The 14,489-nt window shown below is 46.8% G+C and overlaps 2 protein-coding genes across 6 annotated transcripts; both read right to left on the reverse strand.

Moving 5' to 3' along the window:
- Positions 1-42: 42 nt before the first annotated feature.
- Positions 43-6,248, reverse strand: tlcd3bb (TLC domain containing 3Bb). 3 transcript variants are annotated; one of them, XM_078103597.1, is made up of 7 exons: positions 5,686-6,248; positions 4,272-4,462; positions 3,957-4,040; positions 3,530-3,755; positions 3,086-3,181; positions 2,143-2,252; positions 43-1,996 (listed from the first exon to the last, which is right to left on the reverse strand). In XM_078103597.1, the coding sequence occupies exons 2-7, from the start codon at positions 4,394-4,396 to the stop codon at positions 1,738-1,740; spliced, it is 900 nt and encodes a 299-aa protein (XP_077959723.1). In that variant the 5' UTR covers positions 4,397-4,462; positions 5,686-6,248; the 3' UTR covers positions 43-1,737. The 3 variants fall into 3 exon arrangements, with proteins under 3 accessions (XP_077959723.1, XP_040032203.1, XP_040032202.2); XM_040176269.2 differs by lacking the exon at positions 5,686-6,248 and adding an exon at positions 4,599-4,889; XM_040176268.2 differs by lacking the exon at positions 5,686-6,248 and having other exon boundaries at positions 4,272-4,626.
- A 1,311-nt stretch (positions 6,249-7,559) lies between these two features.
- mazb (MYC-associated zinc finger protein b (purine-binding transcription factor)) lies at positions 7,560-14,327 on the reverse strand. Of its 3 annotated transcripts, none has more exons than XM_040176219.2 (7): positions 13,072-14,327; positions 12,716-12,866; positions 12,011-12,117; positions 10,938-11,185; positions 10,715-10,778; positions 10,056-10,227; positions 7,560-9,854 (listed from the first exon to the last, which is right to left on the reverse strand). In XM_040176219.2, exons 1-7 carry the CDS (start codon positions 13,102-13,104, stop codon positions 9,514-9,516), a joined length of 1,116 nt encoding a protein of 371 aa, XP_040032153.1. In that variant the 5' UTR covers positions 13,105-14,327; the 3' UTR covers positions 7,560-9,513. The 3 variants fall into 3 exon arrangements, with proteins under 3 accessions (XP_040032153.1, XP_040032150.1, XP_040032152.1); XM_040176216.2 differs by having other exon boundaries at positions 11,690-12,117; positions 13,072-14,271; XM_040176218.2 differs by having other exon boundaries at positions 10,748-10,778; positions 11,690-12,117; positions 13,072-14,230.
- Between the last annotated feature and the right edge of the window lie 162 nt (positions 14,328-14,489).

Genomic DNA, 14,489 nt, shown 5'->3' on the forward strand with positions numbered 1-14,489 from the left:
AAATGGCATTTGGTAAAATTTACAAAAAGACTCGAGGCAGAATCAGGACAGAGAAATATATTTCAGCTAAGTTGGAGTAACAATACAGCCTTCACATAAGGCCCAGAAGCATATAGTTTAATATGTATGCATAAATATGCATTCAAAACCACAAACCAAATAAATAAATAAATACAAATAAATAACGAGTATCTTGAGGAATATACAGCACGTGGTTGAAATGTTTAGTATTGTCACGGAGAAGAACCGCGGAGTAAATGCAACAGGATGGATGTTCTCCAGATGTTTCGGCTCACGCTGCCGTCTCACGGTTTCCGAGCTCCGCTTCGTTTACTTTATTGACCCATTTCTAATACAGTGAAGTTAAAATGAAGTTTGTTTCTTTGAGGATTCATGGAACCAGTGGTGGATTTTTTTTCTTTTTTTTTTTAAAAAGCTCAACGACCAAATGATTTTTTAAAACTCAAACGCTTAAAATAATTCACAAACTTAAATGACTACAAATAGTCGCTGTGGACAAGTGCGCTGCATGTCCATCACGAGGGGCGGCTTCCCTACCAGATCCTTCGATCTTTTGTTTCCCTTCAGAACAGCAAAATTAGAAATACTTCATACTTATGGATCCCTTCCTGTAATATGCCAGCCAAGCAAATGTATATTTTTAGATTCATACCAGCACCAATCTTAAAAAAAAAAAACTAAAAAAAGAAAACACTTATTTCAAAGTGATGGCTACTGTGCGTCACTGTTTGCTAAGAACACTGCTAGCAGTAAATGGAATGAGGTCGTATCGACTACGAGACGAGGAGCGGTGGCATCACGTTTAGGGACTCTATTCGTACACTTTGTTGGAAAACAGTGAAATGTTTTGTGTTAATGCTGAAATGTCATTGTTCTAAAACATCTGTAGAAACATCAGATGCAGAATTGAGACAAAACCTAAATTTAAAAAAATAATAATTAAACATTGACTCAATACTGAGATGGAAATAAGGACAATTTTACATTGGCTATGTACATCCGTCACATTTTTGTGTCTTAGGAAGCCTCTTCTGTCTCCTCCAGGGATGAAAATAAATAAAAAGAAAATAACAGGAAAAGGGGATAAGGCAGCAGAATACAGTCTTATGAGGTTATCACCCGTCTAAAGATGAGTCAGCCTGCAAGTTGGTTAGATTTTGTTAAGAGTGACAGTGACTACATAGAGGATACACATATTAAACACTAACAAGTCAAAATACTGCTTGGGCAGAGTTTTTTCTCAAAAACAGTGTTGTATACTTTGTTACTAAACTGAATTAGGCCTTCCATCTACAGCAAATGTACTAACATACAATATAATACATTCCTATTCTCCTACTCTTCCTATACCGCGAGGCAGAGAGGACTGAACTTGATCTACACGAGAGGAATCTCCCCCCCGATGCTTGCTATACATCCAGGCAACTTCCTCACAGGTCGGCGCTCGTTGCTATCCGTCAGAGGGCCAGGTGACCTCTCTAATCACCGATCGCTTGTTTCCTACAAGCCGAGGAGCCGAAGTGCTTGAAGGCCAGCAACCAAATCGTTTTTTTTTTCGCCGTTGGGAGCCTGATTGCTGGCCGCCAACACTTCAGCCGCATGAGGCCTTTGTAGCCGTCTTGATATTGCTACTTGCTTCAAGTCTCTCTTCTCTCTAACAGCTTTCTTTCCTTCACACACACACACACACACTCCTTGGTACATTCGGCGTTCTTCTCAGTGAGCGGCCGTCTCCGGCTCTGAGGGGCGCGTGCTGTAGCCGTTGGCGGGCGGCGTCGGCGCGTCGCCGGCGTCCGCCTGCCTCTCCTTGGTGGCGCCCGGTCTCCGAGAGCGGGAGGAGCCCGTGAAAAGTCGCACGGCGCCCCTGAAAATGAGGGAGAACCAATAGAGCTGGGGAGCCATGAGCAGCGCGGCGCCGAGGTTACAGTGCCACGGCACCGACAGCGGAACCATGTGGAAGGGAATGGACGCGTACCTGGATCCAAGAGACACAGAAATGGTTTTTTTTGTTTTTGTTTTGTTTAAACACGCGGCCCGAGCCTCGCAGCCATGAGATGGAGATCGCGTTACCGAGCGAGGCAGCGGAACGCGAGAAAACCAGAGGCGGAGAGACAGACATACCTTCCGTAGGCGTAGTAGAGGTAAGGGAAGAGGAGGACTCGACAGATGAAAAAAGTGATCAGCATGAGAGCCCCGTTCACTTTGTGCAGGAGAGTGTGTTGCTGTTTGTACTGAGAGCAGAGAGAAGCAGGAAGAGGGCGAAAGAGAGGGAAGAAAAGCGAGCAGTACAGTTGGGTGAAAGCTGGAGGGGTTAATCTTATTTGCCATTGTTTCTCTATTAATAGTAACACTGCTATATTGGTTATGTGCATGGACAGAGCGCGGCGATGGAAGCACCGAGTGCCATGTGGCTGGTCCGACACGATTTCTGCACAAGGCAGTGGGCCAGTGTGTGTGTGTGTAGCGGTGCTTTGGTCTCATTTGTTTACAGCTGATGACTCAACTTTATCATCTTGAACTTTCAACCTGCCAGTGAGACAACAGAGGACAAGCTGCAGCACCCCCCCCCTATCTTACCCTAGAATTAAACAGCGTGCCTTTCATACCTTGAGGCCACAACTTCTAGCCAGTTGTTGTTTATCAGAAAGCCACATGCACGTTTGCCGGGGGCGGCGGGGTGTGGAGTGATAAGAGGGTGAAAGGACAAGCGGATATTGTATCCGCTCAAAATCCAGTCAAGATACTAGTGGCTATATTCAGAAGCCAACAGCTGTGGCAGCCTCACAGAGCAGGAGGGAAAACCATCATCTAGACACTGAAGCATCAAAACGTACAAACTTCAACGTTGGCTACGACAAAGTGTGTTCAGTCGAAATGTGTTACTGATTAATGATTTTTCCCCCGACAGCGCTGTTCATGTCAGCGGGAGCCGACGGACGTGAACGACGGCAAATCTATTCTCCGCTGAAGGAAAATGGGGGGTGAAAAGAAATAAGGAGTGCAGTGGAACTTCAGTGTGACGCATGCACATGCAACAACGCACAGGCCTCTTTGACACGCTTACCTGGATGAGAATTTTTCCTAAGCAGACGGACGGCGTGCTGAGCTCAGCCATGAACAGCACACCCTGGAAATAATCTCCCTTTCCTTGTCGCCAAAACTGGAGAGCAAAAGAGTGGTCGGTCAGTTTTCCACAATGAAATGACTCACAGCTTTGTGGTTTTTGTGGGCACTTGAAATAAAATATCCTATTGTCTCAATGGTTTAGCAAATGGAATACGTTTGCTTCTGATTTGTTAATAACCGAAAAACAGTAATTAGCCAACGGACTATCTAATAATACACTTATTTAGGATTAAAGATAATTAGCACTGCAATTTACTTTGTTAAAAACTAAAAGAATAATTCCCCAGCTGTTATTATTAAGACATTTAACAAAGTGAATCAACATACAACAATACTGTGCACTAGGGCATCTCTTTAGTTAGTAGCAATGTGTGCCGGTTACCACAGAGACGGGGAAGCAGACGGTGACCATGACAACGTGGTGCAGCACCATGAGGAACTCGCGACGCAAGTAGCTGGACATCGCTGTGCTCATGTTCTGGGGCGCTGCCGAGGCCTCCTCGTGCCCTTTGACCCGGAGCTTGTACCAGTAGCACATGAACATTGCGTAGATGTCATACATGAAATAGGGAACTGCAAACACGATGTAAGCGCTCGTCAGCCAATGCCTGTGAAGAGAGGAAGAGACGAGAGAAAATAGGTATCTCTTCAACGACACCAGAAAAGAATGAGATGACACAAAGTGCTTCCGAATGTTGCATCTTAAAGCTTCGGAAATAATAAAATCACAAAAGTTGCTTTATATTGTGCATTAAAAAGTGACACACTGGAGAGGTAACATATATCCTGGTGTGCCTTTCTTGACTTACTGGTCCTCCAGGATGTCCTCGCAGGAAGAAGCAATGATGTAGCCAGCTGAAGAAGCCATGACTGCCTGAATTGATGAAACCAACCTGGAGCAGAAAATGGCGAGATAATAATAAATAATGCATTTCTCATATGCCGGGTTTACACTGTCTAGTTTACACACGGTAGTGGAAGTAGAGCCCTGATCCTTTCATGCAAACAATATCTGCCGAAAGACCTCAGTAATTTACATTATTGCAGCTGCAAATAATCGGAAATCGTTGCACAAAAACAACAACGTTGTCATTGAAGTACAAACAAGTTGAACAGCGTCTCACCTGGCGGATACAATGACTGCGTCTCCTTCGCTCCATCTTAGAGCTGGGATTGACTTCAGACATTGTTTAGACAGCAGGAAAAGGCCTGGAAAGAACATAGACCCAGCGGCTAGAATGGTCAGCATGGTCCCAGGGCGATCCGTCTGAGGGGCAGAAAGTTCAGCGGGCAAACTGGTCCTCGAGATCCGTCTCTGAAACACACAACACATCGACGCGTGTGAATGAACAACAGCCGGCGGCAACTCCCGCGTTTAAACGGTGATCCACGTCTGCGCCGAGATAACAAACAAAGCACATAATCAAAGTCCAACATGTGTGGCAACGTACTGTTCAGGCTTCATTCAGAGGCCTCGCCGTTTTGTACAATCAAGATTAAGTGGGGTGAACAGACGGGTGTCAAACAAAGAGACTTTCTAAATGCTGCCGAGCATCGGCAGAGCAACTGAAGGGCCTTTGGTGCTGCATCACATGGACGTGCACCATGTGCTGGTATTCTACATTAGACCAGCTGACTCAATACAAGTCGAAGTCCATTAGCCAAATACGCATTGCGTTTCCACCCCCCACAACTTCTTCCGGTTTTTGTTGTTGTTGTTTTTTTAAATCCCGAACGTCGAACGTATCGACACAAGAACGCGTTGCCGGCGCTCGTGTTTTTGAGCACCTGTGCGGAATGCAAATGTCATCAATGTCACACGGGAGACGGAATGCGGGCGGACACGCGGACGGAGACCACTCTGCCGTGGACGCGCACATGCCAACGGTTAAACGCTAAGAGTTAACCTTCAGCTTAAGCAACTTTGTGCAAAACGAGGGGGTCACGTCAAATGCGGTCGGCTACCAACGCTAGCTTAGCTAACGTCGGCTACAAAACAACACGAAACGGCTCAACCAACGAGCTCATGCACCTGGTTATCGACTCGTATCGAGGGTGTTGAGGCAACCGCCCCCCCCCCCCGCACAGGACAAGCAGAGAGACGGTGAACGCGGACGCTATTGCTAACGTTAGCTGCAACCCTCTGCTTGGGTAAGCATGACCATGACGCCGCCGTGGAACCGCTAACAATGACGCTAGCAGCGTTAGCATCCCCCGAAATGTGGCTACAGCACGTCAGCGGTTAGTCCCCGCCGGCTTATTTAGCAACCATTTCGTTTGGACCAACTCGAAATACTTGTTAGCAAGATGATGAAACGCAATAACTTATGATTGAGCGCGTCGGGGTGCATCGTTTTACACCGGTTTGTGGGAACGTTAAAATATCCAGTTAGCTTGTTATTTGTTTGTAGCACTTAGCAGTAGCAAATAAGCTAACAAACACCACTGACGCTAATCGTGGCCAACATATTGGGAGTCAAGCTAAAAAGGTAGACATCTTCAAAATAAATGAAAAAATATCTTAAGCGGCATTTACACAAAGACTCCACAGAGTCCAGTCAGCGGCTAGTCGAAAACTCGTGTCCTCCGGGAAGCGTTGAACGTTAGAGATGTCCCGGGGGTCTCCGCCTCGATGATCCGCATGTTTAAGTGGCCGCGTCGATGTCTGGCGGCTAGCTGGCGCTAGCTTGCAGCAAGTTAGCAGATCGACATCTATGAGAGGGCGGCTCGGTGAGAGCGTCCGCGGCCGGCCTGCTTCCAGCGAGCGAATAACCACGTTTTAGGAAGAAGAAGAAGAAGAAAAAAAATCCTCCAAAAAAGGGGAACCGGGTGAAAAACCCGTGAGACGAGCTGGTCCTGCTGGTGTCAAGGTGGCGTTAGCTCGTCCGCTCGCTGTGTCATCTCGTCCGCGTCGCTCGCCGCCGCAGACGAGAGATGCCGCTGTCTCAGCTCCACGGATGCGACGATGCCTCAACAACGCGGCGGTCTGCTGCGCCAGCTACTTCCTGCAGGTCCGAGCAGCAGCTCCTGTCACGGGCAGAGACGTGCACCAGTTACACGCACTGCACGTTGTGCACCGGGATTCCATCGTTTTTTTCCGTGCGGTGAAACAATGAATGGATCCCACTTAAGGAAAAGCGGCTCATCCCACATGTATATTAACATTTAAAAAATAAAGGTATTTACATTCAAACAAAATTATTATGTTTTTTATTTTTTATTATGTATGTCTTTGACATGGTCGGTGTCAAAGACATACATACATACAGGTCGGTTATTTGACCTTTGACTGGATCAATTATCAGTCCTTATCTGCACGCTGTCAAAGATGCTGAGGTGTGTTTGCTTATTCTTCTGACCTTTTGCAGCATTGCAAACCTCGATATGTCGGTCGGCTGACAGATTGCATGTCAATCAATACAACACTGTTCGGGCTTTTAATTGATAACCCTGCTGTGTCCGAAGAGTTGAACTGTCACAGCAGCTTCACCGGGTTCTGCAACTGGAAAACAAGAAGTAGATTGGGGAGAAAAGACTGGTTTGGGTTTGCTATGCACGTAATGTCATCAACTGTGTACAGAAATCATCAATTCAGCACACAAACTGGGAAGATATAACTTCATAATGTGATAGTGAGAAAAAAAGTACAGAAAAACCCTGTGTGCCTTCAATCTCCTTCACCACTAGTCACAGCTTTGTAACACAACTGTTAAATGCAGTGAAATAATGTTAGTATTTTTAGAATTAACTTGCATTGAAGTACCCACTTAATTTAAAGTCATTTTATATTTTACCCAGAACTACTATGAGCAGTACGGGGAGGATATCTACTTTTCCAGTGTTGTCCCTTTGCACTGTGTTTGGCTTCTATCAATGGAGAGTAGTGATTTATAGGAAAAGTGAGGTTTTCACTTTTATGCAATAAGTGGGCGACAAAAAAATCAGATGTTGCAGCCTGTAAACGCTTCATTTACTGGATAGCAAGATTAAGTGGTAAAGGCTGTATTGATTTCATGGAATCTGAGTACATTTGAGATTACTGGGAAACCTGATCAATTCTGATGTGTCTTTGGGAGGTGACGTTGTCATGGGAATGTTTTAACTCAGTGTTTGCAGGGTCGTTTGGTTGTCATCCATCATCACTGGGTCATGCAGTAAAGAGCACGTTCTGGATATTTGGATTTGAGTGTGGTGTCACTCATTTGTCAAATAAACCCCCCAAACTCACAGTAACTTGATCATTTCTTACTAGTGTGCATCAATTCATAATTCTTCCTGCGTTATTTCCCACATTAAAGTATCATGTGGGTGTGACCATCAAGAATTGCTAAAGCGTTTGTTTTGTACCAGATTACTAAGTGTCAACGGGACTGAAATGAAGTAGATACACAGATCAAGCACAACAAACAAAGTCCATATACTCGTTTTACTTTAAATTGTCCAAATTACAAAATAATAACATGATCTCTACTGCCTCTACAAAATAACATTTATGACTGTATTAAGCATCAATTTTTTTTTGCTCTAACAACCTTTTAGACATGCATACTGTTGAGAAATATAAAAATATAAATATAAATACATCCCATTAATATTCTTAATGAATCCATGACTAAGATTTGAAATATTTCATCATAAAAGAATTAAAATGCAGTTGAGTACGATAAGGCATTAAGATGTATCACAAGAGCTGTACAGAATCCTAGAATAGAGGTAATATTCTTTTCTTAGTGTGATGGAGAAAACCTAAAATTAATGTTTTTAATAAATCACTAATTTTTCTCAACAGGAAGAACACATTTCCAAAGGAGAAAAAAGAAAGAAAGAAACAACTACAAATTTTAAGCTAACATTAACACAAAACGGAAGAAGCACTCCAGTACAAAACCAGGATTTGTTTACAGCATACCGCGTGGTGTCAAACTCATTGTACTTTACAAGCCCTCTCAACACCACACCACTCACAATAGAACTCAAAGCAACCAAAAGATCTCCACCGGACAGGTGACCGTTCTTCGTATGATTCATGTAGATTGATGACGAATCGCGTTTAGAGCATTATGTGCTATACAGCGTCAAATGACTGAATCTAATGCATATGTTTTTACTCATTGGACTGGTACATAGAGGAAACAAAAAGACTATGGCGGTGACAATTACAATCAAAATGAATGGCCGACAATGTTAAAATATTCAGAATAAAAGCAACACTTCTCATAAATATTATTGTTTACAGCCAAATAACTTGGTTGAACTGTGAAAGGTTTCTTGTGTCACGACAGTTACCCAACGATACGCATGACTGAGCTTAATTTCATGCAAAAGGTAGTTTTCGAGGGCAAGAATCGCCATGTTAGAAGCCAAAGTGTTGATTAGCTGTCATGTTTTTTTTCTTCTTCTTCTTCTTCTTTTTTTAAAAATGGCCAGACCAAGCGAGGAAGACTCGAAGACTCATGAAATCTCAAACCCATTTTGATCCTTGCTGAATCAAACAATAACGACTTAAGGTGCTTGACACTCCTGAACATAACTGCATTCTTATCTCTGTTCCTTTAGAAAACCAACTGAGTACATCCCACTTTCCCCACACGGACCACAGCACGTATGGCCTTCAGTCCTGATCAATAATCAGCCCTCCCAGAGACCCAATAACCCGCCATAACAGCTAAATCAAAGGATTTTAGTTTTGTGAAAAAACAAGCTAACATGCTGGCTGAGCCCTGACTCACGCGCACAGACACACACCCAAAAAACACACAACTCCCTTCTACGAGTTTCTTCTTGACAGTTTTCCCCGAGAGCTATTCTCTCCCTACTACTTCTTTATGCAAGCCATTTGGATTCTTAGAAATTGAGCTGCAAAAATGGAGGTAAGATCAGAGCTGGTGTGAGATATACAGTACTTGGTGCACTTGCAGAGAGCAGCCGATGCCAGGGTCAAGGGTCGAGGGGAGGGACCGAGAGAGAGGGGAGAGTAATACAGTAGATGCCCACAATACCACAGTTTCACTGGAGTCTTGAATGCACGAAAGCATTCGGAAATATTTGGACAACACATCCATGTTTGTCGCTAGTGTCAACGAACCTGCTGCAGCCACGACAGTCTCTCCCCCCCCCTTCCAAGTCTTCGCTGCTCTATTAATACAGCTTCCTTTTCTTCCGATGCGCCGCCTCTGCAGCTCCGAGGCGATACTGCCTCTGATCGGAGTTTCATCTCCCCCACTTCTCAAATCCTAACCTTACCTAGAAGTGGGGACGTCACAAAACTGAAACCGGATCAGCGTCTACTCGCAACCGTTCTCTAACCTCGCCCTCTGCTTAAGGGACTGAGGTTTTTTTTTATTTATTTAGCCAAGCTCTCTACTGCTAACTGTGGGATTGTGGAGCTGCGATGCTCGAGCAGTCCGTGACCAGCAGGTCCACCACCGCGTTGCCAGTGACGTACACGGCGGGCGCCGTCACCATATTGCTGAGGGAGACGGAGCTGCTGGCGGCCACATTAGAGGTGATGGGGCTCGGGGCACCCTGGCTGTTGCTGTGGGTGCCCATGTGCCCCTGGAGCTGGGTGGGTGTCTTGCAGTGGACGCCGCACAGGTGGCAGACGAGTATGCCGCCCGAGGTGGTGCCGAAGCCCCCCGGACTGTCCTTCCACTCCTGCCCGTGGTGCTTCTGGGCGTGGACGCGGAGGTACGTCAGCGTGGTGAAGCCTGATGGGGCGAAAACGGAGGAATTCCTTCAACACAACAGGTTGACGTTACAGGTTGAGCGTGTGATATGACGTGCACGCAGCGTGCAAGACTTCTCCACGTGGGTTCATCACATGCAGTCGGGCGTCAGATTTTAAATTGGACTTTGCACGCTGCTCTCGGTCACGACATTTATGAAAGACGCCTTCATTTAAAGCTTACTGCGGTTGCAGAGATGGCAGGCATGGTGCTGCGACTGGTTGTGCACCCTCATGTGATCCGTGATGTAAGCAGCGGACAGGAGCTTGCCACAGATGTGGCACGGGACCTTCTCCTCGTGGCGAATCATGTGCGCGCGCAAACGGTCCTTCGTGGCGAAGCTGGACTCGCATGTCTGAAAAAGAGACCGCTGAGTGATTATGGTGGAGGAAGCAAAAAAAACCTGCACACACACACACACACACACACAAGAATGCGTAAGTGAAAATGTGCCAATGAAAATAAATTCTTATCATTGCTCTTTTACGATTGTTTCACATATTGCGTCTTTGCAGTCATTCAAGTTGTATCAGCCAGTGTTCAAGAACCCATTCTTCATGAAGATGTGAGGCTTTCAGCTGCTGCGTGTCAACAGTTCAATTACACCTACTTCTTATTCAAAAAGGCATGACTTTAATCCAGATCAGCCTCCACGGTAATATCCACAATCTCCACTGTCTACAGATCAGTACGAGTATGCGACAGATAAAAGTTGCGTTAATGTACGAGACCTCGACAGCGAGGCACCTGGACACTGTGCAGCTACTAACGGCCTTTGTAAATATGACAGGACAAAAAAAAAGGAAAAGATGCTGTGTACAACTGGAGTAAACATGACGCACCGGGCATTTGAAGGGTCGCTCCGAGGAGTGTACCTGTCTGACGTGACTGTTTAGATGGTCAGGCCTTGGGGGAGAGAAGAAAAAAAAAAAAGTCAACTTATTAGGACAAATGCTGGCGTTACAAAATCAAAAAAGTGGAACATTGAAGTGAAAGGTTTCTTTAATTAGTTCATCACTCTGAGGATAATAATCTGCTCTCTTGTCAAGAAGTCCGCCGAGTCACCTGGAGAAAGCCTTGCCACAGTGGGGGCAGACGTAGGGCTTCTCCACCCCCCCCTGGTGGGAGCGCACGTGGTGGCTCATGCGGTCCTTCCTCTTGAAGCGCTGCTGGCAGATGGGACACGAGAAGGGCTTCTCGTCCGAGTGGGACAGGCGGTGGCGGTTGAGGTGGTAGACGTCGCGGAAGGCCTTCCCGCACGTCTCGCAGGCGTGGTTCTTCCTCACCGGGTTGGGGTTGGGGTTGGCGGGCCGCTGAGGTCGGAGCAGAGAGGTCGGATTAGCACGCTGCGGCATTTGGACGGAAGGTAGAAGTATGGTTGTAACACAAAAACACACACACACACACATTCAGTGGAAACGCACAAATATCTCCTTGCATGAGTTGTACCGATGTCGCACTTGTGCAAATCATCAAAGTCATCGGTTCACATGTTCGACAGACTACGTCCCACTGGATGGAGTCTCAATCACAGAGAACATGCAGTGGAGCATGGGGTGGGGGGAGGGGGGAGGGAGCTTCTAGCACGTTGTTTTCTCAAACTGGGTACCAGTGGCAAACACTGGGATGGAATTAACTGGTCTCTGAACTGCCTACTGCACGTGGACGTTTGTTGGCATTGAGCACACGGGAGAGTTTCAAGGCAGGTGACAAAAAAAATCAAAAAGGGGGGGGTTGACCTTCCCAGGCAGCTTAGGAAACAACATGCTTGAAGGTTGGGGGTTGATGACAGCCATCTCCACAAGGCCCTGACCCACCTGTACTGTCGCCCCTGTGGCCATGACGACAGCAGCAGGAGGCGGAGCATGGGGGTTAACACTAGCCATTACGTTAGCCATGGCAACCCCTTCACCATCCTGACTACCCAGGTGAGGCTGCTGGGCCCCCGCCAGCACGACAGGAGGGGCGAGAGGGGGAGGCGCGGAGAGGTGCAGCAGGGAGAGGGGAACAGCGGGCCTCTCCAGCCTCCCTCCAGCCCCCACCGCCATCACCGGCGGGGCCGCCGCCGCCGCCACCTGGCCGGCCGCTCCCTCCTTCGCCCCCTCCGCCCGCTCTCTGGCCCTGTCCTTCATGCGTACCCCAGTGTGGACCGACTGGTGCCGCCGCAGGTTATAGTTGTTCTTGAACTGCTTGTTGCAGATGGCACAGATGTGGGCCGCGCGGGCCGGCCGGGACACTGGCTTCACTGGACATCGGGAGGGCGGGAGAGCAAGAGAGAGAGAGAGAGAGAGAGGGGGAGAAAGTTCATTCCAAAGACGTTTTTAAATGGGTTCAAAGGTGTTGGCAGTGACATCAAATAAGCAGTGTTAAAATGTTGTTAACTGGAATAATCAAAGTGTGTAGTCTGGTTTATTTACTTTCATAGAAGGCAATTTTACTTTGAAAAATGACCCCGAATTATTGATTATCAAGTCTATTAATGTGTTAATACACATTAATAGACTTGTATCCTGGATGTTCATTTATAGCAAATTGTAAATTGGCTTATTTGAAGAAATTGCACTTTGTTCTTCTGAGTTTGTACCCTCGTGGTTGAATGCACTTATTGTAAGTCGCTTTGGATAAAAGCGTCAGCTAAATGACACAAAATGTAATGTTCATATGTGGAATTCTGGACGTCTCGATTTCTTGGATCCCAAACCGATCTTAATTTGAATACCCGGCAGGTGAACGTAATATTTTCACCTGCAAAATAACAAAAAAATAATTCAATGCCCGTTTGTTTGTTAGGCTGCGTGTCAGGTGTCGGCTCCACAGGTGTGCAGGTGTGCAGGGTCCCTCACCGGGCAGGGGATCCTCGCTGAGGGCAGCAGTGTCCACGGTGGAGGGAGGCTGTGCTGTGTGCTCTGTGGGTGGGGTTTGGGGAGAACTCGTATGCACGGGCATGAGCTCTGATTGGAGGCCCCCGTCCACTTGGTTTTGGGTGGGAGTATTCTGGAGGAGCAAGTAGAAGGCCATCGCCAAAAAAAAAAACGTAAACACAAGCCACGGCATTATCCCGAGGTGCTACGGTTAAATTACGAGACGCGAGCGAAGTGCGCGCAGTTAAAATGAGAGCAGAAGACAGATAGGAAGAAGAAGAAGAAGAAAAAAAAAAGGGAAGAGAGGGCCAGCGGTGCCTTCTTAAACGAGGGCCTACCTGGAAGAGAAAATTGCTCCAAGAAGCGTCCATTTTGCGCCGCGGCGGTGGAGATTAGTCAGCTCCTGATTGGGATCGGGGAGGGAAGCCTTTGCATGGTTTGGATCGGCCCACCGGGGATCGAGGCGCGAACAGGGCGGCCTGTTCCGCTGCAGAAACGACGGGCCGCTGTATTGGTTTGTGGAAAAACGTGAATAAAACAAAGTCGTTTCTTTGTCATTGGGGTTGGTTGGCCGGGAGCGGAGTCGATTAAAATGCACGCAGCTGATGACTAACGCAGGCTGCGGCGCCCGGGCGGCAGGCCGGCGTCCAATAATGGCCCGTTTCTCTCTTCACTTTGCTTTCTAACTTTAAGTTCGGTGAACACGGAGCTTCCTGGAAAAAACGCAATACCGCACAACCAAACTGCTTTTAAAAAAACACTTTAAAAAAAACAAACCGCATTTACAGTCTCACACTTTCGCCATAAAAACGTAAAACCAGTCTACGTGAAATAAATGCATTTTTACGCCAAAGAACCAATATGGGTTATAAACACACGTATCTGGCGGCACGGCAGCTCATGCTTTGTTTTTAATTTATAAATCTATTTTTTTTCTCGCTCCGATTTCTCCCAATAGGCCACTCGGGTGTTTTGTCGAAGCCTCGTTGCTGGATTCAAGCCCTGACCCCGGCGAGCGGCGCTCTCGCCGGGCCGCAGCCCATCGCTCCACCTCGGCCGCTCAGCTGCGAGGATGTCATCTTTCTTTTTTTATCGCCCGCTCTCCCTCCTCCCTCCCTGTCTCTTTCTTCCTTTTCTTTTTTAATTCCTCTTTCTTCTCCCCCTCCTCTCCTTTTCTCGCAACGCTGTAGTCCCGCTTGCTCTTAAAGGGATGGGGTTTCCTTCTTCGGATACCCCCCCCCTCTGCCGCCCCTCCCCCTCCCGTCTCTCTTCGGCGAGGCCCGTCCTCGCGCTTTCCCCCCTCGGGTTTTTTGTGGTTGGCCGACACAAAAAAAAAATGCAGCACGGTCGGGTTTTTTTTTTTTTCCTTCTTCTTTTTCGTCCCCCTTCCTCCCGCCGACAGGAAGCAGATTTCTTAACGCGGCGCAGGAAGCCGCCGGAATGTTTGCTATTAACGGCCGGATGGATGACGCGTCTTAAAGGAGAGGGCGCGCGCGCAGAGCCTCCGAGTCGGCCGACAGTAATGATGTCAGAGTCAGATACGGAACACACGTCGAATGCACAGACAATAGACGAGAAAACGTACAGGTTCACTTCCTGTCTGGGTCGTTATACAATTATACATATGGTTTAATGTGCATGGTAGTCTTGCGAATATATATAACCCCCAAAGTAGTAAGAATCGATTAATAAAAATGAAATAAAGAATTATCAGATTAAAGACGCAACATGATAATCAAATTAATTAATCTAATTA

The sequence above is a fragment of the Gasterosteus aculeatus genome, chromosome 5 (genome assembly GCF_964276395.1).
Source record: "Gasterosteus aculeatus chromosome 5, fGasAcu3.hap1.1, whole genome shotgun sequence".
NCBI classification, from domain to species: domain Eukaryota; kingdom Metazoa; phylum Chordata; class Actinopteri; order Perciformes; family Gasterosteidae; genus Gasterosteus; species Gasterosteus aculeatus.